The sequence below is a fragment of the Clavelina lepadiformis genome, chromosome 5 (genome assembly GCF_947623445.1).
Source record: "Clavelina lepadiformis chromosome 5, kaClaLepa1.1, whole genome shotgun sequence".
In the NCBI taxonomy this organism is placed as follows: domain Eukaryota; kingdom Metazoa; phylum Chordata; class Ascidiacea; order Aplousobranchia; family Clavelinidae; genus Clavelina; species Clavelina lepadiformis.
The window spans coordinates 6,700,157-6,727,600 of NC_135244.1; the positions used below are offsets into that span (position 1 = coordinate 6,700,157).

Sequence of the window (27,444 nt, forward strand, 5' to 3'; positions counted from 1 at the left end):
TACGAGAAATTTCCGACTTAAGTCGGGATCCCGGTTGAATAGCGGAAATTTAAAAACGTGGCTAACCGCGTTAAAATCCTTGTACACTCTAGATTTTTTAATGAGCTTAATTTTAAACATTGAGTCATTTTAAGACCGCGCAAATACTATACTGGTGAAAATAGTATAACGGAAGAAAATAGTAGCTCTAAAGTCTAAACAGTCGAAAGGATATGGTAGTGTGAAATCTCATTTGTGAAATGTTAGCAGAAATTATCTGATTACGATGCCTAATAGCCTACTTGGTTCTAGGCACTGCATTTAATGAACATATCATCTCTATTTTAACGTAGCACAAAAGAATTACTGTATAACCATAACTTGCGCGTACCTAAAACGTATAAACCAATTTTTCTTGGTCAAAGAATTCAGTGTGACAAGTTTATTGGAACTACAACACAGTAAAAGTACTGTATTCAAGAAATGCACATTGAAATTTGAAATGGTGAGTTGTATCTTCAGGCTAAGAACAGTCTTCGTATACGTCATGAATTGGAATATGTTAGGCTTATCTTTCTTCGTTAGATCTACGCTTATCGAGCTTGACTATGGGCTTTTCCCGGTAAAGGAATTCCACATTTAGTTTGTTTTTATAAATATGCACTGTAGTAAATATCGGGATATTTGACACATAAAAAACAGGTAACGCAAGGCTCAAAATTCACTAAATCACGAGTATTTCCTCAAACCTGGATCCCGGTAGTCAAACTCTGAATCAAAATCATATTCGGAGAATAAAATACTAGAGTTCATATTAATAGCTTGTCTTATATAAAAATAATGTATGTATGCGAGCATAAATAGGCAGTACTTGAGTATTTCCGATTATTTAGATATTGGTAAACGAGTGATATAGCGGCGACTCTGTAAAGAGCTAAAATCGTTTGATGTGGTTATCTTATCTGAGGCCAAATGGAAGGAAAACTCGATATTGAAGTTGGACTCTTACTACGTCTGAAGCAAAGGAACCCATTTTAAATAAGATTTAAAATCCCTCTTATTTCCTGGAATGTTGAGCACTAGAACTGTTAGACAGTACACAAATACAATAACATTCTTTGTCACTCTGTCTCGACGTTTACCTGGTAATTGCATACCAGTTCAGAGTACACCTGGAAAATCCTATTAAATCTGTCAACAAAACGCAGTGCTCTACACGAAGTTAATTAGTTTTTAGTTTATTAGTATGCTCTGCCCATAATATCCGTGATTTGGCTGACCTATACTAATTGTTTATAATCTGACGTCACGTCTCATTCCCACGTGCGACGTATGGCAGTTTCAGCATACGTCTTGCAGTTTGACACAAACTGTCTAAGTAACAATGAAAAACGATTTGCTAACATGAACAGTTAATGTTACTAACAATAAGGTAAATTTCAGAATTAAAATTTTAGAGTGTTTTTTTATATGTCTCCATACGACCCTACCTGACACTTTTCAGTTTGTGTGCGCCGTAAATATTTACTACTGCGCGTGTAAGGTGCCTATGACCGGATTAGTCGTTTTTCTTCTACGAGAAAAAAGCCGCCAGTAGCGTAGCACGGTATAAATAAAGTCACACTCGACGCGTAAGGCCGTAGTGGCAGTGCTTAGCCGAAGAAGTAATGAAATAGGCAGAGTATGTACTAGCTTGGCTGCATGAATTAAATTTCGGTTTGTATGTATGGTTTTACCCTGGCGATGAATTGGATTCTGCGCCCATCCAATGATGTTGTATAATTTTGTGATTAACTTTGCCTGCTAAAGAAATTTGATACATTTCGTCAGTGTTTGACTAAGTAGGAGAAAAAAGCGTGGAAACGATAAATGGAAAAAGAGTATTTTTGTATTGGCCGAATGAAACTGCCAAATGTACCAGAGTGCGTATGCAAAGGCTGTTGCAAGAGCAGGAAGAAGTTACCCCAGTACTCTTATTGCTGACCAGCTATATACTGTAGCATTTGCAGGTGACAGTGTTTAAGCTTTTGCGCGCACTTTGATTGGGACTTGGGATCAAGGTTTTTCTGTAATACTTTAGGGCTAAAACTTCAGCTAAGATTGAAGCAAAGCAAATATCGGGTGGCCAAGCTTCGAAATGGCGGCCAGGGATGTCATTTTCATTTTGCTCGGTAAGTATATCCACAGCCGCGTAATATAGTTTTTTGTTGTAAAACTATGTTTTTGAAATGAAGATTAATGAAGTCTTCTCCTTGGCTTTGTTTGTTGTGATTAACCAAAACGGCAGATAAAATTTCTCACACTTTTGGGAGTAGCATTTTGTTTGGTAATAATTCCTTTGTTCGTCTGTATAATTTAATTTATCTTCAGGTCATAAAGTGTCAACGTTTAACGTCATTAAGTCATTTCACTTTTAAATTGCCCTTTTGCTCCTTGCGGTTAAGTTCAAAACACTGGAAATACCAAAGATATGACGTAATGCCGATAATTTTCGTGCCTGCCTTCCGTTTCGATTGTATGTTGCTAGATCATACTGTTGGAAAAAATACAGCTTTGTTAAGCAAGATTTATGGAAAGCTTATTCTTACTATGGGTATCTCCTTTTACTTTTAACTCCAAAATTTGATGTGGTGTAGCAGTAACTTTAAATAAACAATGTATAAGCGTTGAAAATGTATTAGTACTTAACTGCACTTTTCCGTGTTTACTCTGTCGCGTAAATATAATAACTTCTATATTGGCTAAACAAATTATTAAGCTCTTATTCTACGACTTGGCAAACACTTTTGTTCCGTTCAGCTTCATTAGGTGGTGTCGTCACAATACTTGTATTGTTCCCCGGATTGCGGTTTTTCCGCCTTCAAAACTTTGCTATGCGGCTGTCTACGTAAGTGCTGAGAAGCATTAATGACTAAAACAAGGTCTGAACCCTTTGCCTCAATGTTATCACCTGTCGAAGTAGTTGCTATAAACATGTTACATATTTCCTGTAACAGGCTTTGATGGCGCTTTATTTTGGTGTATGTTTTTCATAGCGAAGTGAACATGTTACATAGATGTTAAAACCGAGAAAATTAATGAGCTCGTTTGATTACAATATCTGATCGTAATGATACGTATCTAACACGATTTTAGAGTTCAGCGCAGTCGTGTTTGGTCAACAATGCGGTCACTACAGTTGCCATGGTGATGTCGGTAACCTTGCTGCCGGCCGCTCTGTCACTGTCAGCAGCACGTGCGGAGAAAATTTAAGCGAGATGTTTTGCGACCCCGGGTCAGATTCTTGCTCTTCGCCCTCCTGCAAACGCTGTAAAGTCGGCCGAAGCGGTCACGAGTACCCGGCTGATCACATGATTGACTCGCCGTTTTTTCGACCCCACACCTGGTGGCAATCATCCAGTAGCGCAGAGGAAGTGACTTTACACTTTGATCTGGAGACGACCTTCTACTTTACACATCTTATCATGCTCTTTAGGAGTCCTCGACCGGGAGCAATGACCCTGGAAAGGTCCTTAGACTACGGCCACACGTGGAAGGTGACCCATTCTTCTTATTGTATATTGTCACAACAAAATTTATTTACAAAGCGTATGTTCGTGTAATGTCGCGTTTGGAAACTCTAAGTTGTGGTATGGTGATATGTTGGTGTAGTAATGCGTCAAAGCACAATAGCGGGATTAAGGTTAAGCGAAACGTTGAATTTGGTTTAACAAAGGTCAGGGGCTTCGTATTTAAATACTCCTGTGCCAACATTGCGGCTTTACCAACGAAAAATACAACAAACCGAAGCTACTTCCTACTTCTTCAGGTTTACCAACACTACGCTCAAAATTGTTCCGAAACATTCCGGATGGAAGACGATTTAGATGTCGATGGGGCGAAATGCACTTCACGATATTCGGACCCCACACCATGCCACAAGGGCGAGGCGAGTTATTGCGATGACTTACTTGTAATTTCTCCTTGTCAGAATTTGCTATGAAATACTATCAATCAAATGCCATTCAACCAGCTTCTACAAGCATTACGCGTAAGATAACGCTACAACACCACAAATATAACTATATTTGTGTTAACGAGTCTTGTATACGCCACAAGTTCGTGAGGAGCGCAAACTCGCATTACACATTGACAAACCGCACAACCAGATATTTCATACTTTTATAGCGAATTTGTAGTAATTTGGGTGTTCTGTTTAGATTCAAATGACAATCTTTTGAACTTTGTTTATGTTCGTATCCCAACGCTTAAAGGTGTAAAATCATATTAATTTATTGGACTCAATTTGCTAAAGTTAGTATATTGTTGCAAATTAAACCCGGACGTGTTGTCAACCACAAAGATCAGCGATGAATCACTTGTTTGTTTGGGAAAGATATGGAGATACATGAGCGATTTACAAAAGCTAAGACGTGAAAGCTATACTGACATAAGGAAATATCATTTCTTTGGATTAGCGATAACGTACACCTTCCATTGCCCCATGTATTGTATTGTTGCAACAGCATGACATCATAATCGCGACTGAAAACCGTTTGCGGAGTGGTATCGATTTGCGGAGCTGTTTACGACAACTCTATTTACAGTATTATGGATGTTCTTGCTGATTTCAACCATGGCGCAACATTATCTGGGTGAGGGCAGAAATCAGCAAATTGCCCCAGCTGTGACTAAAAAGTTGAAAACAAATCCTTTTCAGCTGTTAAAACCGGTTTATTCAGGATTAGTTTCTATCTAACGGAAGCCTAATATGGTCAGTTTTGTTCAAATTCCAACACTTCAGTACACGATCTTTTCCCAAACTCGTTGACTGATTGTCAGACAGCAGTGACGTAATGGTCGGGATAGTCTTTTGTTGCTCGACACCCTGAAGGAAACAAGTTGTTGTTTCCGCTTATTTTCAAACACCATCTGCAACTACAGTCATGTAAAAAACGGATTTGGACATGGTTTGCGGCTTGGGCTGTTGGCAACTGGATGTCTTAGCCGGCCGCGCTGATGTTTGCTTTGAATTTTGATCACTTTTACTTTTGTTCACATCAATCAAAATTCCTGATAACTTATGACAAATTATCAGGTCCTTTTATGTTTATTTTTAGTTCTTACCACAAGATTTGTTGTAGCGACAGCTATTCAATATCTCGGTGAATTAATTATTATTCTACGAAAACTACTTTGTGCATGAACTTTTAATGGAATTATAAGATAATGTTTTTTGTGGGGTACACATGGTTATAACTTTGGTCAAATTTCTCTCTTTCCTGCTCAGTGATTTCTCATTTGACTCAAACAACAATACTTTATTTTTGAATTTTCCCTGGGTGTGTGTAGTGGAATGGCATCGATAATGTGTGTTTTACAAACCGCTGGGGAGTGACCTTAAAATTTATGTTCATTGCTAGACACGGTGCCGCGAACATGTTTAGGCCGTCTCTCGCGTATTATAGCCTTATATGGTTGTGCGTGGAAGGTTGCAACCAGCAAATGCAAGGTTACTGTCACTATGCCGACAGTCGCAGTACGCTCGTTTGACGTCATTGGCTTGGGACACAACATAAATAATTTGTTCTGCGTTCCGGGAGCGTTTCATCATGATCACAGCTCAAACCCATATTTGGCAAGCTCTTTCGGTTTTCACTTCATCTTTGTGCATTTACTGATCGGAGGTATATGTCGTTCGGATTATGACGACAACGCGACGTAACAATAGCTACCATTGTTGTTTCTTACTGGCCGATGTCTACGAAAACGCACTCTTTTCGCAAGCGTTTTGTTAAAATGCCAACAAGATTGTTGCATGATTTGAGGGGGCGAAATACAGCCGTACTACTATCAAAACACTGGTATTTATGTGCTATGTGAGCAATGTAACAAAACCATGAATGTAAACTATTTATGTTATCAGGCGGGCATTCGAAGGCTTGTGGTATTTATACTTTGTTGCGAGAATTTTTAAATTCCAACGTCTAAGTCACGGTTAGATTGTGAAAGTCCAAAATGTCATCACACTAATGCGTTCCTAAGAATTTGAAAATGTAAACTTGCGTTTTATAAACAGGCCTAACATGAAACTGATACTTAGCAAGCTCAAGCGACGTCAATTGTATGTTACCACTGTGGTGGGAATTATGTAAATCTAAAGCCTACGCTGGCTCCCACGTGATTGCATACATCCCTTTCAATAATAAAACAACGACAGACAAAAAAACTCACAATTTAGGGAAGTACTAAACTGTCTGAACGTCAAGTTTTACAACTTCCTTCAACTCAAAACATTCAAAAATATTTATTTAGCTTATTACAAGAGGCTGTACGCTGCTGTATTATGGCTGTAAAAGACCACATAACCTCACGTTATTATTTTCACCGTGATACCAATATTGTACATTTGAAAAAATTATCATGATAAATTTTGTAGGTTATATATCGGGTGCTGAATCCAGCTAATCCAATTGAGGACCCATACAGTGCCGAAGCCAGGCATCTACTTAAGATTACCAATCTGCGAATCCGGATGTGGAATCCACAAATTTGCCCCACTTGCCTCAACTCGACCCGTGACAGTGGGAACCCAGGCTCAGTTCTTCCCGGACCCTTTACCCGTTTCGCTGTGTACGATTTGATAATAAGAGGAACCTGCTTCTGCAACGGACACGCGGATACGTGTATCCCGCTCCGGGAGGACGGAGGAGAGCCTCAGGATGAAGAGCAAAGCGTTGTAAGTTTTATTTCGAAACCCCCATTTTTTGAAGTTAAATCATATGTAAGTTAGGTGGACGTAAGCATTTTATTTCACTCTTTGTTCTCGAAAACATATCTTGATTCGAAAATCAATTAAATTAATTATTCTACGAGAGATTGAACATAAAGTGCCGATAAAACGACGTTTAAAATATTCCTTTAAAAATAATGGGTATAATTAAACTTGAATTAAAGTTTGATAAAAGCTGACGTAGCTCATCTGTCTTGATTTCTTGATAAGATCTACGTGAATTAAAAACGGGCCACTTTGGTGTTTTTCGCTGCTTATCAAGATTAAAGCGTGAAAGAGTGACACTTTTAATATTGTGTTCTGTGAAGACTAATTTTCCTTATGTCGTTCATTTTATGACCAAGTTGAAGTTCATTTCATAGATATTGACATCTTATTTACTCTGCAATATGTTATCAAGTATGAGACCTTATACTGTCTTACTGAGAAACACTGCGTCAGATAACATCAGTATACTCCCATCCTTCAACTGACTTTACAGTTGATGTTATATTATTGATAAGAATATATAACCACAAAGACATTTTCAGTTGTTCTGAAACCACGGTTTTCTTTGTGTTTTACATAAACATTTACAAAACGATAACTGACTTTCTAAACAATGCTTAACAATTTGAAGTAAAACAGCTTCCTCTGAAATCACCACTGATCATTTTGAAATCCCCATTTATCTTTAGCATTTACGTCCATCACGAACTAATGTTTCTGACAGTATCATTACTGCGTTTAGTGCTGACGTAATGGGCAACCACCCCTGGGAACTGCGTTATATTTTCACAAAACACTTTCCACCCCTGTTACGCATGTAACAAACATTTTCAAACTTCCTTCTTCTAAAAATGCATTTTGTGTGAGTTACATGATGTTGTAGATCTTACAGCAAATTCCAGATAGCCTTAAAAAGTCATGTATTACCCCTTTGAGCCTTCTTTTACACCAGATATTGTTTTGTGACGCAATTCCAGCCAAAGTTACACTATCAAGGCAACATGCAGTTCGTGCGGTTTTAGATAAATATTTTTCTCATATCTCAGTATTTTTCACCTGTCTTTATAAATTACCAGTCACGATAATATAACGTCGTTAGACCAAGCGCTGTTGACCGCAAAAAACCTTTATAGCCGTGATTATGCAGATTAAGTTGTTTACGGCAAAAGGATTTATGGTATCTTCATCGGCCGCTTTCAGTTCACGCGTCACAGCTATAATTTGTTTTGGTATAGGCTTACCACACTGACTAAATATAAACCTTACGTAATGTATTTTTACGAGTGCAAAGGGTTTGATAAATAAGAGCTAAAACTTATTTGAGCAAAATTGAATGTTGCGAAACTGGTGAAAAAGATAATGACTATATTTTGAGGATGGCAGGCACGTAGGTAAGTCGAGAGCTTTAACAAAATTGCATGAATACAGTTCAGCAAAAACATCCATTTGAAAATATTTTGAATTAGAAAAGTATTTTGTTAATATGTGTACGTTTCGATCAATTGCGGTTTAATCGAAAACAGTGTTTTTGTTTATTATAAGGTCCATGGAAAATGTGTTTGCGAACATAACACAGCAGGAGATCATTGTCAGGCGTGCTTACCACTGTACAACGATGCTCCGTGGAGACCTGGAAATGGCGACACGGGAGCAGCCAATCCTTGCAAACGTAAAATTAAATCCAGTTTTGTTATACGACTTATATGGAGATTTTGTACCGTTGATTCGCGTCAGCGAAAATCCACAGCAAAATGATGTTTTGAATTTTTTCCTCATCAGGATGCAAGTGCCATGGTCACGCTTCACGGTGTAGATTAGATGAAGATCTCTGGAGGGCGAGCGGAAACCGGAGCGGAGGAGTCTGTGAGGATTGCCAACACAACACTAAGGGAAAACACTGCGAAAACTGCAGGCCTGGATTTTTCAGAAGGGTCGACTCCGAGCTGTCAGACCCGGATCTTTGTCAAGGTGAGTTAGCAGAAAGCGACTGACTCACTGATTGTGTATTTTATTCACAGTTCAGTAACAGAGCAACCAAAATCAAACCAGGAATGTGTGTCACTATTTTTTGTAGAGTGTCAATGTAATCCAATTGGCACCGCAAACCCAACGGATGAAAACGGTGACGACTTACCCCAGCTTACATGTGACTCCCTCTCCGGGCAGTGCAGTTGCAAACCTGGGGTAGGAGGTCGACGATGCGATCGCTGTTTGAAAGGTTTTTGGGGCTTCAGCACAGAAGGCTGCAATGAGTGTCTCTGTGGAACGTGTGACCAGGTATTCGCTGCTGTTGCATAAAACTTATACGTAATAGTTTTCGCTAAGTATTTATTTGCGATCTCAAATGGCGCTCTTTGTGCTTCGGTGTTATCCTTTTTTTTGTCTTTCTTTTTAAAACGTATTTCAAATTATTTTAATAAGTTTGAATTGATCATTTAATCCTACAGAAAACTGGTGTCTGCCTTCCAGTGTACGGTGACGAGGCCATTACGTTTGTTGACCACTTCGACGATGACCACCAGCCGAAAGCGGCTCCTGGTTACGACTTAACTGACCACTGGCTTAGGGATGACTTTTTTGAACCCTTAGATGTAGATACCTTGCGTCCAAGATTTCCGGATAGCAGCGAGGATCTCATGTTACCCGCTTATCCGCTTGAACCATTGACCGTTTCAAGGGATGACATCTTAACAGGAAAGACTGACCTGTCCACTTTGGGAATAGCCGCATCATGGCGTCCATCAAGTAAGTGAAATGTTACGAGCACTTGTTCCATGTATGTGGAATAGCTTTGTTAATTTTTCGCTTTTCCTCTTTTCTGAGAAGCGACTTTTTCTTCACAGAAAAATGCACTTGTCAGAAGAATGACCTTGAAGATGAAAAATATTTCTGCAAAATGAAGTACGACTACGGTAAGCATAAACGTGTACAGGAAAGCAGGCATTCATCGTCCTAATACAATCTTAGCTTGAAGTTGAATTCTGAGTTTGTCTAACTAACACTATAAGTAAAGGACATATCCTTATATACTCGTATTACACATCTAACCAAAGTTTATCGATTGTCGATCGCAACAACGTTTGGTCATTTTAATACCAATTCCTCAACACACACAATCTGGTTTTACATTGTGGGACATTTTTGTCCTTCAAATCACCCGCATTAAGTAGAATTATTCGCTTCAAGAGACCAAGAATGTTGCAGAATTTACCCTTCAACGATCTTTAAAATGTATTCCGGCATGTTGGCGTGTTCGTCGATCGCTTCAAGCAGTTTCTATGTGGAACTAAATGTCTTCTGGGTTATTCCAGGCTCGGCGAAACCCGATAACAACACGACCATCAATAACCACAAACGAAAAACTATTCAGTTCCATAACAGAAAATTTGAAGTGAGCGAGTGAAGCCGACGCCAAACACGTCACTATGTGGGACATATATTGAAGATCGTTAAGGCAATGAGGCGTATATATATTTGGGTCACAACCTTTGCCTCTTCCTAGAATTAAATCTGTTTGCTGTGGATATTTAAACTTTCTGTCGTCCAATTGACGGCTTTCACATGTTTAAAGTTAGATGCCTTTGTAACAACGTGAGGTCGCTTGTTAGTAGCAGAACGCCGTTTGCCTTTTCTGCACCAACTCGTGGCAATATATTGATTAACAACGCTTTATTGAGTCTACCATAAGATTGTTGCTATTAAGTTCGAATTTAAACCGTAGCTTATGGTGGGCTTTCCATAGTGTCTTGAAAACCAATCTTTTGTTAACTCTGGCGCCTATATATAAGAGTTTGATTAATTCTGCGGTATCGGCTTTCTGTGACGTGAAGAATAAAATTCGTGAAGACAATGAAATTTGAGTTTTAGATTTTTTTCAAGAACAAAATTTGACTGAATGACTGAATGAAAAAGAGAAAGCTAGAGTTCAAATTCTTGGAAAACCGATATTCTCGAGTCGCATGCTTGACAACCACAAAATGGATAACTTTACAAGCGTTCTTGTCAAACAACAATTATCAGGTTGACAACACAGCGCTGAAAATGTTTGAGTGGGGAATTACATTGCTTGCATAAAATATCAATTACGATTCACGCGTGGCCCGCCTTTGTTAAGGCTCGCACCCACCTCTTAAATGTCAAGGGTTTAAGTGGTTATAGGTAACCAGATACAACAGAACTCGTTCGTATGTTAAGACGTGATCAGTGGCAGGTATGTGGCACGTTGGCAATGATTTAAACCACGCTTGCTGTTTCGCACGCAAATTGAAAGCATGTTTTTCTCTCCAGTCGATTCCAGTATCGTTGTAGGCCTATATGAGAAATTAAGCTATAAGGGTTGTTTGCCATAGGTTCAAAACCTCTGATGAAGCATATCATGTTTTTCAGAATTTCTTTGAATATGTTTAAATAGAATAGGATATTTTTTCAACAGCTGTCAAAATCCGTGTAAAAGACGCGACAGACTTCGGGACTCACACAACTCTGGTTGTATCAGTACGTCGAGTAATTAAAGAAAACAAGGTAACAATTGCAAGGAGAAAAACCATCATGTATCCTGAATCTTGGACTATCATGGGATGTACGTGTCCTGTTTTAATACCAGGTATGTCTAATTGAAACAACAATAATAATAATCTTTTAGTGCCGGTTGTGTGACTTATTAAGTTTTTATTTGTTTGTTACACTTAAAATTGAAAATCCAAATTTCGATCATCAATATAGCCTAACGCTTTCCCCGTCCTCTCAATGTGCTTTCTAATTGTCGTTTGTTTTTGATTGCCGAAAGTTCTTGCTGTTCATTGTCTAAGCAGCAAGTTATTTAGAACTGTAAGCTATCAGTCTTTTTGTGGTACATAGAAAGAATTTTCAGAAAATATTTGCCCGCTCAATGTGTGATGATGAAGACGTATCGATGTCGTCCCACATACCTGTGACACCCTCGGTATTGTTACTGTAGGGCAGTTTTTTGCTTGTCCACATTTTTTGCGTGTTTTCTCTTCCCATCAAATTTCTGTTGTGTTTGTTGTTGCCACGTTTCGCGACAGAAGACAAACAGTTACCATTTGCTGCGCAAATCGTTTTGTGCGCGATTTCACCGTCAACTTGACATGAATTTCCATCAACTATATATTTAAGTAGTTTAAAATTAGCTGTGGATTTTATTGGGCTCAAGCATACAAACCTAACTGTTAACTGTTTAAATTTTAGTTTTTTCCGCTATATCTCAAATAAAATCTCAAATAAAAACGGTGTCCACATATCTACGGAAAGCACAAATATTTTTCTATTTTTAATTTTTACATTGCAACAGCATCTATGTATTTTTTATAAGAAATTATGTTTTGCTTGTTAAAAGCAGTATGGTGAGCTTGTGTTTTTTTCTGTCGCAGGACAAGATTATCTGGTGTTGGGCCACGAAGACGCCACTACTAATCGCCTTATGATCAACGTTGAAAGTATTGTCAAAAAATGGTGGAGTAAAGGAAAAAACTGGACTCGAATCGTGAAAAAGTTGTTTCGGAAAAGATGTCATTGAAAGACAATGCTTCCAAAACGCTTTACATATCTGCACTGCCAAACTGATTGCTCTTTTCTGTTTATTTTTTCCGTTTCCTGTTAAAAAATCGACTTTCTCAAGTTGCTGAAAGATATTCGAAAGGTGAACAACGAAACATAAACACACGGACCAACTTGTTGGACTTTGTTAAAGTGGGCATGATATTTCTAAACAGTTGTGTTTGTAAACGTTGTCGCTGCCACTTTTGTGAAGAAATGATTCATACCACACTGCTTGTTTAAAAAATAACAGGACATGCCACACCCTGTAAGGTGATTCGCACGACCATGCTTAAATGATCTATATTGTCCAGACACTGTACATCTAAATTACCTTTAGCTCTCTAAAAACGCCACGCTTGTGCTAACACGTTTAAGTGGTCAGCCGCAAGCCATTTAACGTGTAGGCGCGGCAGTGTTGGCGCTACTTCGTGCTTGTGCGTAAATGTGAATTTGCCATCGTTGTTTTCCCGTACGTCAAGGTGCACTTTTTCTTTTACGCTATTTTACCCGCTTCCTTCTGCTTACCCTGTTGTCAAAAGAAGCCCATTTAGCTCCTGAAAATCAAATCTTGTACTCAACACACTTCGTTCAATGTAACTGGAAATAACCGTGTATGCAATGTCGTTGTTAAATGTTCCTTTTCTGTAGTAGGTATGAACTGCGCTCCAGCTAAAGCATTAAAAATGAAACTTGGGTAATGTTAGTATTTTTTCAACAAAGTTCATCACGTTATTTTTAGTGTTGCTTTAATGTAAATTTATTTCGCAATATTTTGTTGTTGAAAAAGTCTCTTTTATTTTTGTACGTTTTACCTTATTCGATTATTTTCAGGCTCAGTGTCGTGTACTTGTACCTTTTTTGTAAAACCAATAGTTAAGATTTCTTTGATGGAAGTTAGTTTTTATTGTTAGCCTACATTGTGTAATTGTGCAAAATACACAGGCATGCTTTCATTTGTATTGCTTGATTAACAGTGTTGTTATACACGTTTATGAACATGCTGGTTACAAGGTCGTAATGTTAAATGCACATAAAAACACCTTAGAAATAACAAGTGGTCAGTGATATAATGGGTGATACATGCAGAACAATGGGAAGGCATTTTGTGATGAAATGGTAAATTTAGAAGTATAATTGATAACTTTAGCATTGGTAACAATCTAGTACAGAAAGTAAAAAGGTCAAAGAGCAGGTGAGATAAACTTTTTGCTCAGGTGGGCGACATTTAAGTCTTTTTTACGACGACTGTAAGTTCAGCATGTGCTTTTTATACATCTTCATGAATTTCAGCAGAAGGTTTGTCGAACCAGTCGCTTACTTCTCTTCGCAAGCTGTAAACTACAAACAGAAAAAAAGAAAGCACTTGAATTTATTGATATTTCAGCGCTATTTCAAGTTTTCAACTAAAACTGAACTAGGTTTGTGATACCAGTTTTGCGATTTTGTTTGCTGAAATAATCTAAACTTAGTAACCATGATTTCCGATTAAGTTATTACATCTGCGACATCTGACGGGCTACATGAAAATGACCGATAAAAGTTATTTAGCAATTTTTACCCCAATTAGAATTTCATTTATACATAAAGATACCTTCAGTGTCTGAAACTACGACTCTTACATCTTCTTCATCACAATCTGAGTCGTCTGGAGCTGGTAGACACTCCTGTAAATCCACATTTCTACGATTATAATGTTTATTTTTGATAATGTCTTCCGGATCAACTTTAAATTGTTCGCTGTCCAATAGTTCCTTAAACGATTGTATCGCTTCACTGGACGGCTTGGTCCGGATGTATTCATTTTTCTCGTTGTCTTCTTTTTTAGCATTAAAACATCGCTTGGTGGTCCGACGCTTTCCTTCTCTCAGTTTTTTCTCTCCTGTGACAATAAAATCCAGTTAATTTAACCATACAATTACTACAGCGTGTGTACTGTAGGCGTACGTACGTCTATTCCTCTTTCCTATACTACCTTCTGAGCACAACTTTTAAAACACACGTAGATTCACGCATAAGTTGGAAACATTAGATTATAAGGTAAACTGAGTTGATAGCTCACTCTCATTATTCGTTTGTATTTCATGGTAAAGTTCAGCTATGATCGAGTCTTCGCTCTCTCTGTATGCATGCCGCTGATAAGACCAAACTTCTTTATCGGAATACTCGTCCAGATATGGATCCTTTGCTTTAAAATAGCTTTTCTTGCCGTGATCTTTGTAAGAATAGAATGCGATATCATTGATCATGTTATTCCACGGACTACAGAAGTCCTCCGGATTTTGCAGCAAGTAATTTACGCAATGTGACTTAACATGATGCAGAGAAGCGTGGTTATTTTTAGACTTAGAGGAGGAGGAGGAGGCCGAGGAGGAGTAGGAAGAGTTATTCTTCCGATTTTTGTTTGTGACATTTGCGGGCCCGTGTCGCGGTTGGTGGGAGGGGGCGCGGTTTTGGGATAGTTGGCGGTTGTGATGATCCTTGTGATTATTATAAATCGAACATTTTGGATTTCGGTGGTGCATGTCATTAGCTGGGACATGAGAAGCCGAATTTCCTTCAAAGTGCGATCTTCTGTGAAAATGACCGGAATCGCCGCATCCTTGACAAAGAGAATCCTTCTTCCTGTTCTCCTTTAAATTGTATTGGTGGCTGTGTTGATGTTGATTGAAGACATCGTCCAGATGATCCTCGCATTCTTTCTGCAAATTCATCCGAATTTTACGTGGCGGACGTTCGTAAACTTGAGTTGTTCCAAGGTCATCGTCTAAAAATGTGTGTTCGATTTTATCGCTGTCTTTGACTGCGGATTGCTTGGCCTTGGACCAATTACGTTCCGCAGGATCTGCAATGACGAAGTTTCCTTTAATGCTTTGTGCTCCAGAGTTTACGTTACTGCATATGTCAGTAGTAGTATTTCTTGTCGTTCCATGGCTCAACATATTTCTTTTATCACAGATTTCAGTTTTCAAATCTTTATTTTCCACATTGCCTTTTGCGCTTGTAGAATAATACCTTGATGAATCTGATGCGTCACTGCAATAAAAAGTGTCAAACGTAACCTAATACTACTAGATTGTAAGTATAAACGGTTCTCGTAAACCAAACGAAACTAATTTCAAAGACAAAGACTTGTACCGTCCGCTGTCATGCTTAATCTGTCCTGAAGATGTTTCAGAGTATGTCGCTGATTTTCCAGCTAAACACGAAAGAGATGACGTCTTGCCCAGACGACCAAGTTCTAAATACTACCGAAAAAAACAAATTCATCCGAATTGAGATTGGGCACGCAAAAGACAAAAGTGGAAACTATACAAGCAAAATGACAGTGGTGAGACTACTTTTTCAAAGTTTCTGTTGAGTATAAATGTCAAAATCAATCTTTGAAAAATCATTACCCGCAATTTTAGGTCCAATTCACGCTCTTCATGGTTTAAGTGCTCCATAGTTTGTTGTAAACTGCTGCCTGAAAGATGATGGCAAAACCGTCAAAATATATCATCAACATCATCGCAGATATTAGGTGTGCTCAAAAAACATCCGACTTTTGGGCATAAAAAAGAGAGTATTACGCGTTTGATTAATTTTACATGATCACCTTTAAAATACCCTTTTGGGAGTTAACACACTTTTCCCAGCGGTTCCTCCATTGCTATAACGATACCTCAGAACGCTTTTTATGGAGTGTTATAAATCTCCTTTGTCAGTTTTCTCAGAACGTTCAGCCATAAATCAAATCACGAACAAGTCTTGCAATTAGATACAAAACATAAATCAAGTGTTGCAAAAGTCGGGATAACAAAGAATTGACCAAATTAGCGAGGGCTCTAGGCTATATAGGCAGTATGAATGGGCACATTGTTGTGGTGAACTTGCTAATTGTTCGTTGCCACACTTTTGCATAAGAGCAATGCACATGCAACTTCAAAAAGGCGATAGGGTTAGTAGTTACTATTAATTGTTCGATCTCGTGATGAAAACCAAAAATTTGACGAGATTGCACTACACGCCGGTTCTTTATGCATGAAGTAGAGAAAAGCGCGCGGCAACCGGCTCAAAAATTTTCATACGTGCGGGAAGTTAAGGTGAAATCGTCTTCCACCAAAAGCACTTTGCATTTGTGGTGAAAAAATAAAGTCGGATACTTTTTGAACAGGCCTGTCATGTCAGGCTATACCATCAATATACTGGTACGTTTAGAATACGTTTCGGCATATTATGACGAAAAACATTTGTAGGATAAGCATAAAATTTGAATTACCTGAAAACGTTGAGCGAGCGAGCGTTGAAAACGTTGATGACAAAGAAGGACAACGTTTATTGCTATTATATCTCCACTCGAACATATCTTTGTCTGGAGGTTGTGGAAGGTAACGTTGTGATGAATATCGGTCATATTGTAAGCCGTCATTTGACACAGAACCACTCATGTCATTTTGAACGACCGCCAAGCTTCCTTGCACTGAGCTGTGTTGCAGATGGCTTGCATAAGAATTTGAGCGGCAGCTTTCGTATTTATTTGAATCGTGTTGAATGGCGGGACCGCTATTTTTGCCTGTGGGTGGATTGTTGGACGAAAGAACATTTGCTCCGTTTGAAGATGATATGCCGGTAGATGACCCTGTAAAGCTTTGAGTTCTGTCTCCAACTGTCTGGTGGGAAGTTTCAACTTGAGAAGATCCGGTTGCTGGATGATGGCGTTTTACGGAGTGGCTGTAACCAAATGTCGAATCAGGACAGTCATCTAACTGGGCTTCTTCCATTGCTTCCATTGGGCGGTCAACATTATTACCAGAAAGCGTTTTTTTAGTTTCTATATCAGTTTTCGAAACAGTGGGAACAGATACTGATCTCTTCAAGTTAAAATTATCGTTTGAATGTTGAACCAACCCGCCTGTATAAAATATATGTATTATCAGCAAACACCAACCTCTTTCTAAAGTAAAATTTAAATTCTAAGAGCTATTGCAGTGCGAACATAACGTACAAATAATACCCTCGCTATAGAATTAGCTTACCCTGGCCGCTTTGACGCAGTGTTTCCAGTTCTTGTATCTGGTCGTGGGTGACCTGATTATCGATACCAACAGGTTGAATGTCTCCATTTGTGTAATTAAGTGCATCATCACAAGCTGTTTGGTCATAAGAATGATAGCGCACATTCATCTCCGGATTAATGGTTCGTTTATATTCAGGTCGATAACTTTGTTTTACGTGATACTGCTCTGGACAATGGGGATGAAATTCCCGATGCAAGGGTCCATATGTGTCATAGTAATTGGAACTACCAACGTGTAAATTCTGCTGGTGTCGAGGGTAGTGCGAGGATGTTTGGTTTTCAGTCCACCTATACCTACTTGGTACACTTGCAAAACGGTGTTCTGGCCACAAATTTCCCTGTGCGTACACATCTTCTTTAGCTGCTTTAAAGTGGGTAGGATAATCTTGTATCGTGTAACCGTACAATGGTGGCAGAATGTGAGGTTGGGAAAAACTGACAGGGTAGGAGGACGACCTATTAGTGTGTTCAAAACCACGATAAACGTGAGGATAAAATTCAATTTCTCGATTGCCGACGTGGCTTCTCGAATCGTATGTAACTTGGCTTACATTGGATGAACGAGGAAACATATCTTCAGTTTCAGTGCCAACTGCAACATCCACTTTGTTTTGTTTGCGTACAGGAGAAGAGGTGGCATGATGACTTGTGTATCGGCGGCAACGTATAACTTTATCTTGCGGCAAAATCACTGCTTCTCCGGTCAAGCTTGTTTCAGTGGAAGCGTCAGTTATTTGAGGTAGATGATTTGTCAGCCAGTCGTAACCAGAATGCGGCTCTCTTACAGTTCGTGATGTCACTTGCTGTTCTTCATTATCTGACTGCAAGCTTGGTTGACTCTTTTTTTCTCTTTCGGGAGTTGACTTTCTATCAGGCAACAACACTTCACTAGTTTCTTTTAAAGCCTGTATAAGAGCAGTTAGTTGGCACAGGTCAAAAGAAGCAACACTTTGTGCTGTTTCTTGTTTGGGGGAAACCTGTGTAGAAGAGTTGACTGACTTTACTGCGCTCTGTGTGCTATAATCAAGAGTAGAAGGCGGTGTTACTTTGACGGCTGCTGGTTCAGTGGTGTTGATGACAACGTTAACGCGATGCTGAGTGTCATCGTTATTTGAAAGAGCTCCACACGAAACACAGCGTGACAGATTTCTCAGTGGCAAGCTAGACGACATTCCACAAATTGAAGTTGAAGTACTCAGACTTCTGTCCAAGGTAGCGGCTGTCAGTGATATCTGTGTATCTTTTTTGGCGTTGGGATGGTTGTTACCTTCGCTTGACGCATTTTCCGTTTGAGCTAAATCACGGTCGATTTTGTTGAATTCAGCTAGAAAAGGATCTGATTTTCTTCTTGAGTTTGCTGATTCGTTCCCTTCCTTAGGTGGAGATAATGATAGTGATCGAACGCAAGACTTTTTATCTTTTTCTTTTTGCGAATCAAGATTTAAGGTGGAGTTTCTCTTTTCAATAAATTGTGATGATGACGACCGGAATCGTTGAGGACGAGGTGTATCACTCGTTTTCTTTAACAGTTCTTCGAAGTTGTCCGTAGATGTGGTGCGACGAAAAAATATACTTTTGGTCGAAATTGTGGAGTTTTTGTCAGTGACATCATTACCGTATTCTTCCATTTCTTCCGGATAAATTGGAACCAAACTAGTTGCATCTTCCAGGATGCTTCTCTCCTCTTCATCCAAATCACTGGTGGTAGTGTCACTTTCACTGTCGTTACTGAAAGAGCTTGCACTGAACACAGTGTAAACTTGGCCTTTCGCCTCGTCGGAAAAACAATCTTCTTTCCATTTATTTTCTCTTGTGTCTTGTGGCACTTTAACAAAACTGGTATTATCACTGGAAGATACGACAGAAAATACTGGCAATTTGGTATTTGTGGAAGGGCCTGATGATGAAGGTTTTGATAAAGAGCGATCTACATATTGACTTCTTTGAAACGTTAACGGCTTGTGGGCCATGTTCTCTTCTATTTGTGTAGCCTTATTCTTTACTGAAAGAGATTCTTCCACAGGCGAAGTCAATATAGCAGGCGCAGCTTTATTGTTAATAGATTTAGTTATTTCAGGTGGCTTTGCTGTAGAAGAGAAACTTTCGGATGAAAATTTTTTTTCCACTAACCGCGTAGTTTCATTGACACCAGTTATTTTAATAATAGGAGGAATCGTGGTCGACTTTGACAATCTCTTCGCAGGAACAGGTTTCATTTTCTTGTGCGTGTCATGATCTTCAATCTTCTTCACGCTATCTACCGTTTTAGGGAAAAATAGACCCTCTAACTTCCTGGCTGTACTTTTGCCATGGTCTATATCAGACGTTTCGTTGTCACTAAAGTCAATGTCACAGTTTGTCGTTTTAAAGAAGGATTCGCCAGGGAGCATGGTTTTCGCTTCTTCATTTAAGTTTTTATACGTTGCAGTTTTGGGTGTGTTGATTTCAGTTGTATTTGCAGCGCTGGGATTTAATTCACCGTGTAAATGATTTGAAAAAGTTGCTCCTTCTGCTGGCGCTGCTTCATCCTTCTTTATACTCTCATCTTCTAGAAGTAAGTTTAAGTTTTTAGTAATTTAAGTTTGAATGTACGGTGGCCTCAAAACAAAAACACGAAAAATTGCTTCCAAAGTTACATCATATCTTATTCGTGTTCAGAACCAAACCCAGTTGGTAAAACAAAGGTGGCAGATAAGCTTACGGGAATCATTTTGTTTTATACGCAAAGTTTCTATTAATTATCAATGGCTGGTTATTATTCCAAGCATTGCACCTACTTGTATTATTTATTTTCTCAGCATCAGCGTGGATGAATTTATTTTCTTCATCACTATGCCCATTACTGGAGCTTTCCGCCACCGCATACAAGTCGCAGAAGGGACTTGTTCGTTTTAAACCTTTAATAAATTCTTTTTACTTAAATAAACTATAAACTGTAATTGCAAGTTTCTTGTAAGTTATTTTCAAAACCAAAGGTTATAATGACATATAAACATGAAAACTATTTAGCATATTTTTCGAAAGAAAAGCGTTGGGCAGACTGAAGAGAGTGTCCTCTTCGTAATGGGAGTTGCGACAATTAAGTTATTCTAATCAACATTGAAATCACGTTACTTAAAGCAATCGAAAGTAGGGTTTTCAACTTAACCAGATTAAAGCACCTCGCTTCCGAAAAGCACCAGCAGCCACGGGCCATCGATTTAACTCTATCGAGAACGTGACAGGTATTTTGAGAAAAATCGATGTTGCGTGGATGTTATTAAACAACCAGTTCTTAAGATCCATAATATGGCAATACATTATACTGCAAAAACTTTTTCTGAGCGAAGCCAACTGCATTAGAATAACTTGCAAACGATTGTACAGTCGCACCCTTGTTATAATATTTCTTTTCTTCTTCTTCAAAGTTAGCAAAGATTGCGTCAAAATCTCCTTCTGTGTCCTTTTCGTCATCGATGACGCTACAGCCATCCGAAACCTTATGAAACAAAGTGATGGGTGACGTCGTTGTAGCTAAAGGTGGGACATCTTTTTGTGAGTAAGCCGAGCGTAAGGTACCGGGCGTGGTGATACCTAAAAGAAAATTTACATAACTGGTTAGAACAGACAAGTTCGAGTTTCGATTTGGGAAATTGTGCATAAAGATCTTTAAACTTTGCGATAACTCTTCATACTTGTTGTACATTAGTTTTATCATTTTAAGTGCTCCTACTCACATCTACATACTACGATAGAAGCGTAGAGAAAAAAGTACTGTAAGTAAAAAAATGGTCGTTGTTTTACAGTTTGAAACAAACCGATATATTGATCGGTTTTTAATGTAGAGTAACCTAATTTCTCGTAAGAGAGTATGCATTATTATTCAAAAAACTCGCCTTGGAAAATTGAAAGCAATCGCCGGGCGAGAAAATATTTTTGCAGGAAAAGGATACAAGTCCTACCACCTATTGGCTATATAGACTATATTTATGAACAGTATGGGCTATTCAAATACATGTTTCTGCACACTCTCAAAATACCTTAACGCAGTTTGAAGAAAGTAAATTTTTTATAAAAATCAAAAGGAAGATTTTATACCTGGCGGAAAGCTGCTGTGTCGCTCGGTCCGAGATGAAGTGACCAAGAAAAACGTATCTCCATCATCTAGCTCATCAACGCTCCATTCGGCAAGATCTGCGCTCTCGCCGCAACTACTAACAATTGACGGAGCACTTTCCACTTTCTCCTCTTCTACAGGCGGAAGACAATGCCGCTCTTTTGCAAAAACTGACAGATAAATAGCGACTGTCACTTGCGCAACGGCAGAATATAGGCCTATGTACTGTTTGATTAAAAGGTAAGTGTTAAATACTTTAAAAACAAAAAAAAGTTTGACCAAAATTTTCGATGGACAAGGAGCGATTGTACTTTTAATTACCTTTTGACGATTTTAATTCCGGTTTCTTGTCTAAGTGCATTTCTTGATACTGAACACAATAGGTAGATTTGTTTGTAGTATATGACTACTTGAACAGCAGATACACAAAAATGTCAAAACATATTACAACTTAGACACAAATTTTCTCACTTGGTTAACTGGAGTAATTGACGACAGTGATTCTGGTATTCTCCAGTCGTCTTCCTTGCAATCTGGATAGGTATTAGCAATGTTAGCCCCGGGTAAAACTACTGAAGAAACGGTAGATAACAACGGCTTAATACTTTGATCCCGGGGTGTAACGAATTTTTCTTCTTTTTTGCTGGAAGATGTTGATCGTTTAGAAAATGCAGTTTTATCAAACTTTTGTCTTGCACCATCAATAGTAACTTTGGAAGAGGTTAGTGGTTTTTCGTCATCAGCAGTGTAATTTTCAACAGATGAACTTGCCGTTGGCTGGATGCACAAAGGTTCCATTTCTTTTAAGCCACTTGGGCTGGCGCTGGAATTGGTCAATTTTTTTGATGTACTGAGAACGTCTTTTTGTGCAAACGTTTGTTTCAGCTCAGACAGATAAGGTGCTGGTGATCGAAATATCGAAGTTTTGGTTTCATGAATTGCCTGGTTTTGAGCCTGAGGCTCATTGTGACTTGAAAGCTGAAACGGTTTACTGAGACCGCAAAGTTTAATCGATCTTTTGTCAGGAGACGCCGATGTTGCTTCGTTTGCGATTGTGTCTTCAGTTTTACCATCTTGATCTTCCAAACTTTTCTTACATTCTACCTTGTCTTTTTCTGCGGATTCACGAACACGTTTTTCTTCTTTTTCTGCCATTTTTCGAAGTTCATTCTGAACAGTCTTATCCAGGGATAACTGCCGAATCAGGGCTTCTGAGACGCTCATCCTTCTTCTGCAAAACCCGGATGGAGACCTTGAATTGTCTATTTCCAATAAAAAAGTTTTTAGATAAGTCGAAACCATACAAAGAAAAAGTAAAATTTGCATACAACTTGACTTCCGAACCAGGTTTAGATTTTGTTGGGCCGGCAGAATATGATCTTCTTCGGAAAAAGCTTCTTGTTAGTTTATTTCCTCGACACTCTGGCTTACTACCGCTGCTAGCAGTGTTCTAAACGAGAAGACGAGTCAAATACATTCGTTTCTCATTACTAATTGTGATATGAAAAGGCCAATTAATAACACTAAAATCCTATAATCGGATTGCATGCATGGCTTTTGATTAATTTAATGTGAAAATAAAGTATATCGGGTGCATATACAATACAATGATGCTCATTACGGCTAGATCGAAACTGGCGCTTCGCTGCAGGTTGCTTTTTGTTGAATGCTTCAGCCAAACATTTGATCTTGCCGCCAGTTCCCTGTGTTTCATACATAACTTGCACAGGATTTCTCCTTTCTAAAAAGAATTGAATTTAAACCAGTGAGTTTTCAGCCCTCGTCTTTTCGCACAAGGATGCTGGCTTGGTTGAAAAACTCCTTAACTAACATGATATTTCTTTTACAAACAAGTTCGACTACTGCCAACATCTTGCTATTTGTTACGACTTGAAATTAATTTCTGCAGTGACGGATGATTTTGAAGCCACGCTTAGTTTGAGTCATTTTTCAAGAAAGAAAGTGCCAGGGGAAAATCAATACGTAGGATTAGTAGGCCTACATGAGAAAGATCTCTGAAAAAGCAGCAATGGAAAGGCAAACGATTTTACTGCATTTTCAGGGCATCCCTTGTACATTGCGCAGTAAAATTGATCAATAATAGCCTTACATTACCTCGTACGATTTCAAAAAACTCTTAATGACGTAACGACATCGAGAAATCTGAGAACGAGTGCACACCGGATTAAGGTGCTTTTAATTATCGACTGGCGTTTTCAAATAAGGTACGAACAAGACTTGACAAGCACTCAGCAACCCATGCTTACTACTGCGAGACGCTCGTACAGCATAATGTGTTGACATTACTTAAGTTTAGTTTATCAATTGCGGCTCTGGCTTTTATAGACCTACGTAATTGTCTGTTGTGTACCCGTCGGACATTTGTTTATTCTTATAGCCTGCTGCTTATTCTTATAGTTGATTATTTTTTCCGTTGACACTGTTTCTGCAATAGTCCGTGACAACTCTTTTACGGACTACTACAAAAGATTCATATAAGTGATATACTATATAGGCTATAGAGGCTAAACATATAAAAACTTAAGTGACTGCGTGTCTTCGGACAAAAATTAACTATGGCATTCCAGGTTGAGGTTAACATCGATGAAAACATCTTTGAGGCCAGCAACAAGTAATCTCGATTGCGATTCAATAGTATATTATTGATTTTATCTTCTCAACCCTGGTTAAACCATGACATTAAAACGTTTACTGAAGGAGTCGGAGGTTTGACACAGAAATGAAGTGAAAAAATTCTAATGTAGGCCACAGTGTACTGTATATGAGATACCTCACCTTACATTGTGTCTAATAAACACTGGTTAAAATGGATTCAAATGCTGTATATACATATACGTTGTAAAAATAGATATACCGTACTATTAATTAACTAATTACAACAAGCTATATAATAACAAACTGGCTTAATACCACATACACCGATTGTATAACCGAATAGCTGCAGTGTTCATACACTTGCTTGACATTATATGTACGCATATAGTTACACAAATTAGCGAACATCAAACATGCAATAAAACATACGTTTGCTAATACTGAAGATGATGAGCATCCTTTGCAGGTTATGGAAGAGCAAGAGGCACAAATCAACGCTTCTGGAAGTACTTGGGTTTCAGTTTTTAAATTTCTCCGGGCGTTATTGCGTTGTCTGCTGTTGTTTTTCGATTTCGACAGAAGTGTTGAGCATAGAGAACATTTCAAATCCTTATGTATTGACTTGGTGTTTTCAGACGAATTTGATTTATGTTTTGTCGCTTGCTTAGTCAAATTTCTTATCTCATCTTTGTCTAAAGATTTTTTCATCTTCAACTCGACTTTCGAAAGATTGGGACCTGGAGCAAGCAAACGACCTCTTGAAATCATTTGTGTTAAAAGCAGTTTTGATATAACAGAATTACACTAAAATCGTAGTATAAAGCCTGGTGTATAGTTAACGCTTTAAACTTTCTTACCAGTGGGCCGTTGGATCGAACCTTTCTTGTCAGTATTTAAAAGATTGTGCGAAGCTATTTCAGATATTTTGCTTCTGTTATCACTACATCTGGCTTGATCACTGCCTGCCGCGACATTGTTAGCAGAAAACGACTGCACCTGCTTCTGTATATTTCTGCAAACAGCAAATAAAACTGATACACCGGTATCAAAGTTTAGATTTCCTGAGGTCAAAGTAAACTCGAATCTACGCTGACTTTACAAATTCACAGTGACGTAGATATTACGTACTTCACTTTTTGTGCTTCTGTTTGTTCCACTTCTTTGGCTCTTGCAGCCACTTGAAGAATTGCTGCTCGCTCTTCCGAAGTTAAATGGCTCAGATCGAGTCCAAGCAATTCATTAAACTCTGGAGGAGCTGGAAAAATCTCTTTTCTCTGTTGCAGCTTGGGCTCTTGCTTTTGCCATATTTGAGATATCATTTTAGTAATTATTTAGCAATTCGACACAAGTTGTTGTATGATTTATTACCGACAATAAAAGCAATTTCCGTCTGATTTCCGAGATACTCCTATATGATGTTTATATTACGCATATACCGGTACAAAATCTCAGCAACTACCTCAAAGCCTGTATAAAGCAACATATGGTCACTTACTACTACGCACGTCAAACGTGAAAAACCGGCGGGAATTAGCTATAATGGAAATGGATTTCTGGGCGCACTGCGGCAATTAAGAAAAAGGAGTACCGGGCAAGAGAAGCTAGCACTCATCTTATCAATAATGCAAACGAGCCTGCACAATAGACATGCGGTCCCATCGATCGCATGCTTACGTACCTCTACAGTTGAATCCGCGAATGTTCCTTTCGCTTTAACATTTGCCGTAATCTCGGAATTGTTTGCCTGAGTGATTGCAGCTGTGCTGCTTAATCCGTTCTTCGTGTTCTTCACATCACTCGCTTGCGAGGAAAAATTAGTGACAAAACCACATGTTAGAAAAGGGCTTGTTTGCTGATCGACATCGGTAGTTGTAATTGGAGATGGCGAGGCCAAAACTTTATGGTGTGACGTAGGCGTCACGTGACAGAAGTTGTTTAAATCACGCTTTTTGTCATTCGCTTTTTTCCTTGGTGAACGTTGTGACATTTCGACCTTACTTTTTACATGTTTTATTGTCAAATCTTCAAAGTGTTCCGGGTGCAAGAGTTGGAAGTTTTCCATTTTGTCTTTGTCCCATTTTAACGGCGGAGAAACGATCATTTGCCCTTCGACTTTTTGAGCTGCAGAACTTTTAACATTGCGGCAGGTAAAATGGATTTCTTCAAATTGTATATCAGGTGTTTGTTGACTTTCCGCATGACAGTTTTGCTTGCTGTCCTCGTTCCCCATAACAAAAGTCTTTTCAGGTGGTTGTTCTATAGAGTCTTACCAAAATAAACTCTTAACTTCAGATTCCGAAACCTCTGCTAAAAATCCTGTCCCAAACGAAACTGTTTGGTACGTCGCTAGTTTAGCGGCAATGCCATAAACTTTCCGTTGCTGAATATGTTCCAGGTAACATCGATTTGCCGGCAACATTAAAGATCAAGCGGTGCTTAATGTAACCTGCAAAACTCGAACAAAGCATTAGGAAAAACGTCCAGGTTTATAAATATTTTATTGAATTCGCTCGTTGCAAACTCTGTTATATTATCGTCTTGTTTTAAATCTTCTTGTTTAAAATGTCAATGATATAAGAAATAGCAACCCATCTTGTTTCTTTTTTCACCTGCTCTTCTCATAGGTGATTAATATAAGTAGGAAAAATTGACTACTTTTAGGCAGTCAAAAGAATATAGAGAAATATTGGCGCATATCAAGTCTTAGTAATTGGTTTATTTTTAGGGCCCTTCCAAAATTTCATCATACCTTATGTTTTTTGAATGATAGTTTAATAATTTTTGTTTTCTAGGTTATGTCTATACAAAAACGCAAAGTTTCAATAAACATAAATGGTATTACCTTTTATATATAAGCTATGTATACGTTTAAAATGTGTATTATGTCATGTAATGTAAATCTGTAAATTATGTACAAGAATTATTATGGCTTTCGAGGCAAATTTGTACACTTCTACAAGATGAAGGATGCATTGTCGGAACAACTTATTTACATTCCATTGCTATATAAGTATATACAATACAATGAGATCTCTCACATAGCGAGACACTGGCATAATCATAAATCGGTGTTGAAGAAGTTTTGTTCTAATTTATTTTGAAACTGGCAAAGTTAGCTAAAGACGCTAAAGCTTTTGATACTTTCTTTGTTGGTTTCTTATTGTTCTTTAAGAGAGCCGTATACCGTAGCTTCGGAATTTCATGACGGTTAAGATCATTCCAGTCATTAAAACATTTTTTAAATGTCGTTATGTTACACTCAGAGTGTTTAGATTCTGCCGGTTTGTGATTGACAAAAGGGATTTTGTTTTTGTTGTGAATGGAAATCAAGAGATTTGAGAGCAAAATCCCATTATAAGGAAACACCGCGGTATATTT

At 38.4% G+C, this 27,444-nt stretch overlaps 2 protein-coding genes across 6 annotated transcripts; one reads left to right on the forward strand and one right to left on the reverse strand.

Annotated features, from left to right (window-relative positions):
• The first annotated feature begins 1,633 nt into the window (after positions 1 to 1,633).
• LOC143459154 (netrin-4-like) lies at positions 1,634 to 13,251 on the forward strand. 2 transcript variants are annotated; one of them, XM_076956167.1, is made up of 12 exons: positions 1,634 to 1,988; positions 2,060 to 2,150; positions 3,115 to 3,515; positions 3,788 to 3,907; positions 6,398 to 6,697; positions 8,282 to 8,408; positions 8,519 to 8,707; positions 8,814 to 9,016; positions 9,187 to 9,484; positions 9,583 to 9,651; positions 11,172 to 11,342; positions 12,130 to 13,251. In XM_076956167.1, exons 2-12 carry the CDS (start codon positions 2,117 to 2,119, stop codon positions 12,273 to 12,275), a joined length of 2,058 nt encoding a protein of 685 aa, XP_076812282.1. In that variant the 5' UTR covers positions 1,634 to 1,988; positions 2,060 to 2,116; the 3' UTR covers positions 12,276 to 13,251. The 2 variants fall into 2 exon arrangements, with proteins under 2 accessions (XP_076812282.1, XP_076812280.1); XM_076956165.1 differs by having other exon boundaries at positions 1,634 to 2,150.
• On the reverse strand, positions 13,234 to 26,507 carry LOC143459152 (uncharacterized). Of its 4 annotated transcripts, XM_076956164.1 has the most exons (18): positions 25,195 to 26,507; positions 24,924 to 25,078; positions 24,496 to 24,803; positions 23,072 to 23,191; positions 22,795 to 22,900; positions 22,056 to 22,712; positions 21,922 to 21,983; positions 21,772 to 21,820; positions 21,432 to 21,620; positions 20,727 to 20,927; positions 20,132 to 20,251; positions 17,314 to 19,902; positions 16,557 to 17,189; positions 15,694 to 15,761; positions 15,434 to 15,543; positions 14,358 to 15,331; positions 13,890 to 14,177; positions 13,234 to 13,636 (listed from the first exon to the last, which is right to left on the reverse strand). In XM_076956164.1, exons 1-18 carry the CDS (start codon positions 25,383 to 25,385, stop codon positions 13,566 to 13,568), a joined length of 6,891 nt encoding a protein of 2,296 aa, XP_076812279.1. In that variant the 5' UTR covers positions 25,386 to 26,507; the 3' UTR covers positions 13,234 to 13,565. The 4 variants fall into 4 exon arrangements, with proteins under 4 accessions (XP_076812279.1, XP_076812278.1, XP_076812277.1 ...); XM_076956163.1 differs by having other exon boundaries at positions 21,432 to 21,608; positions 21,922 to 22,712; XM_076956162.1 differs by having other exon boundaries at positions 17,314 to 19,899; positions 21,922 to 22,712.
• Positions 26,508 to 27,444: the final 937 nt, after the last annotated feature.

Excerpts from the sequence above, each read along its gene's own strand:
- LOC143459154 (XM_076956165.1), top strand. The coding sequence starts at position 2,117 with ATGGCGGCCAGGGATGTCATTTTCATTTTGCTCG. Across the intron at positions 3,516-3,787 it reads ACTACGGCCACACGTGGAAG|GTTTACCAACACTACGCTCA; the intron begins GTGACCCATTCT and ends CTACTTCTTCAG. Across the intron at positions 9,017-9,186 it reads TCTGTGGAACGTGTGACCAG|AAAACTGGTGTCTGCCTTCC; the intron begins GTATTCGCTGCT and ends TTAATCCTACAG.
- LOC143459152 (XM_076956161.1), bottom strand. The coding sequence starts at position 25,385 with ATGATATCTCAAATATGGCAAAAGCAAGAGCCCAAGCTGCAACAGAGA. Across the intron at positions 23,192-24,495 it reads CATCTTCAGTATTAGCAAAC|AAAGGAGAAATCCTGTGCAA; the intron begins GTATGTTTTATT and ends AATTCTTTTTAG. Across the intron at positions 17,190-17,313 it reads ACTGCGTCAAAGCGGCCAGG|GCGGGTTGGTTCAACATTCA; the intron begins GTAAGCTAATTC and ends TATTTTATACAG.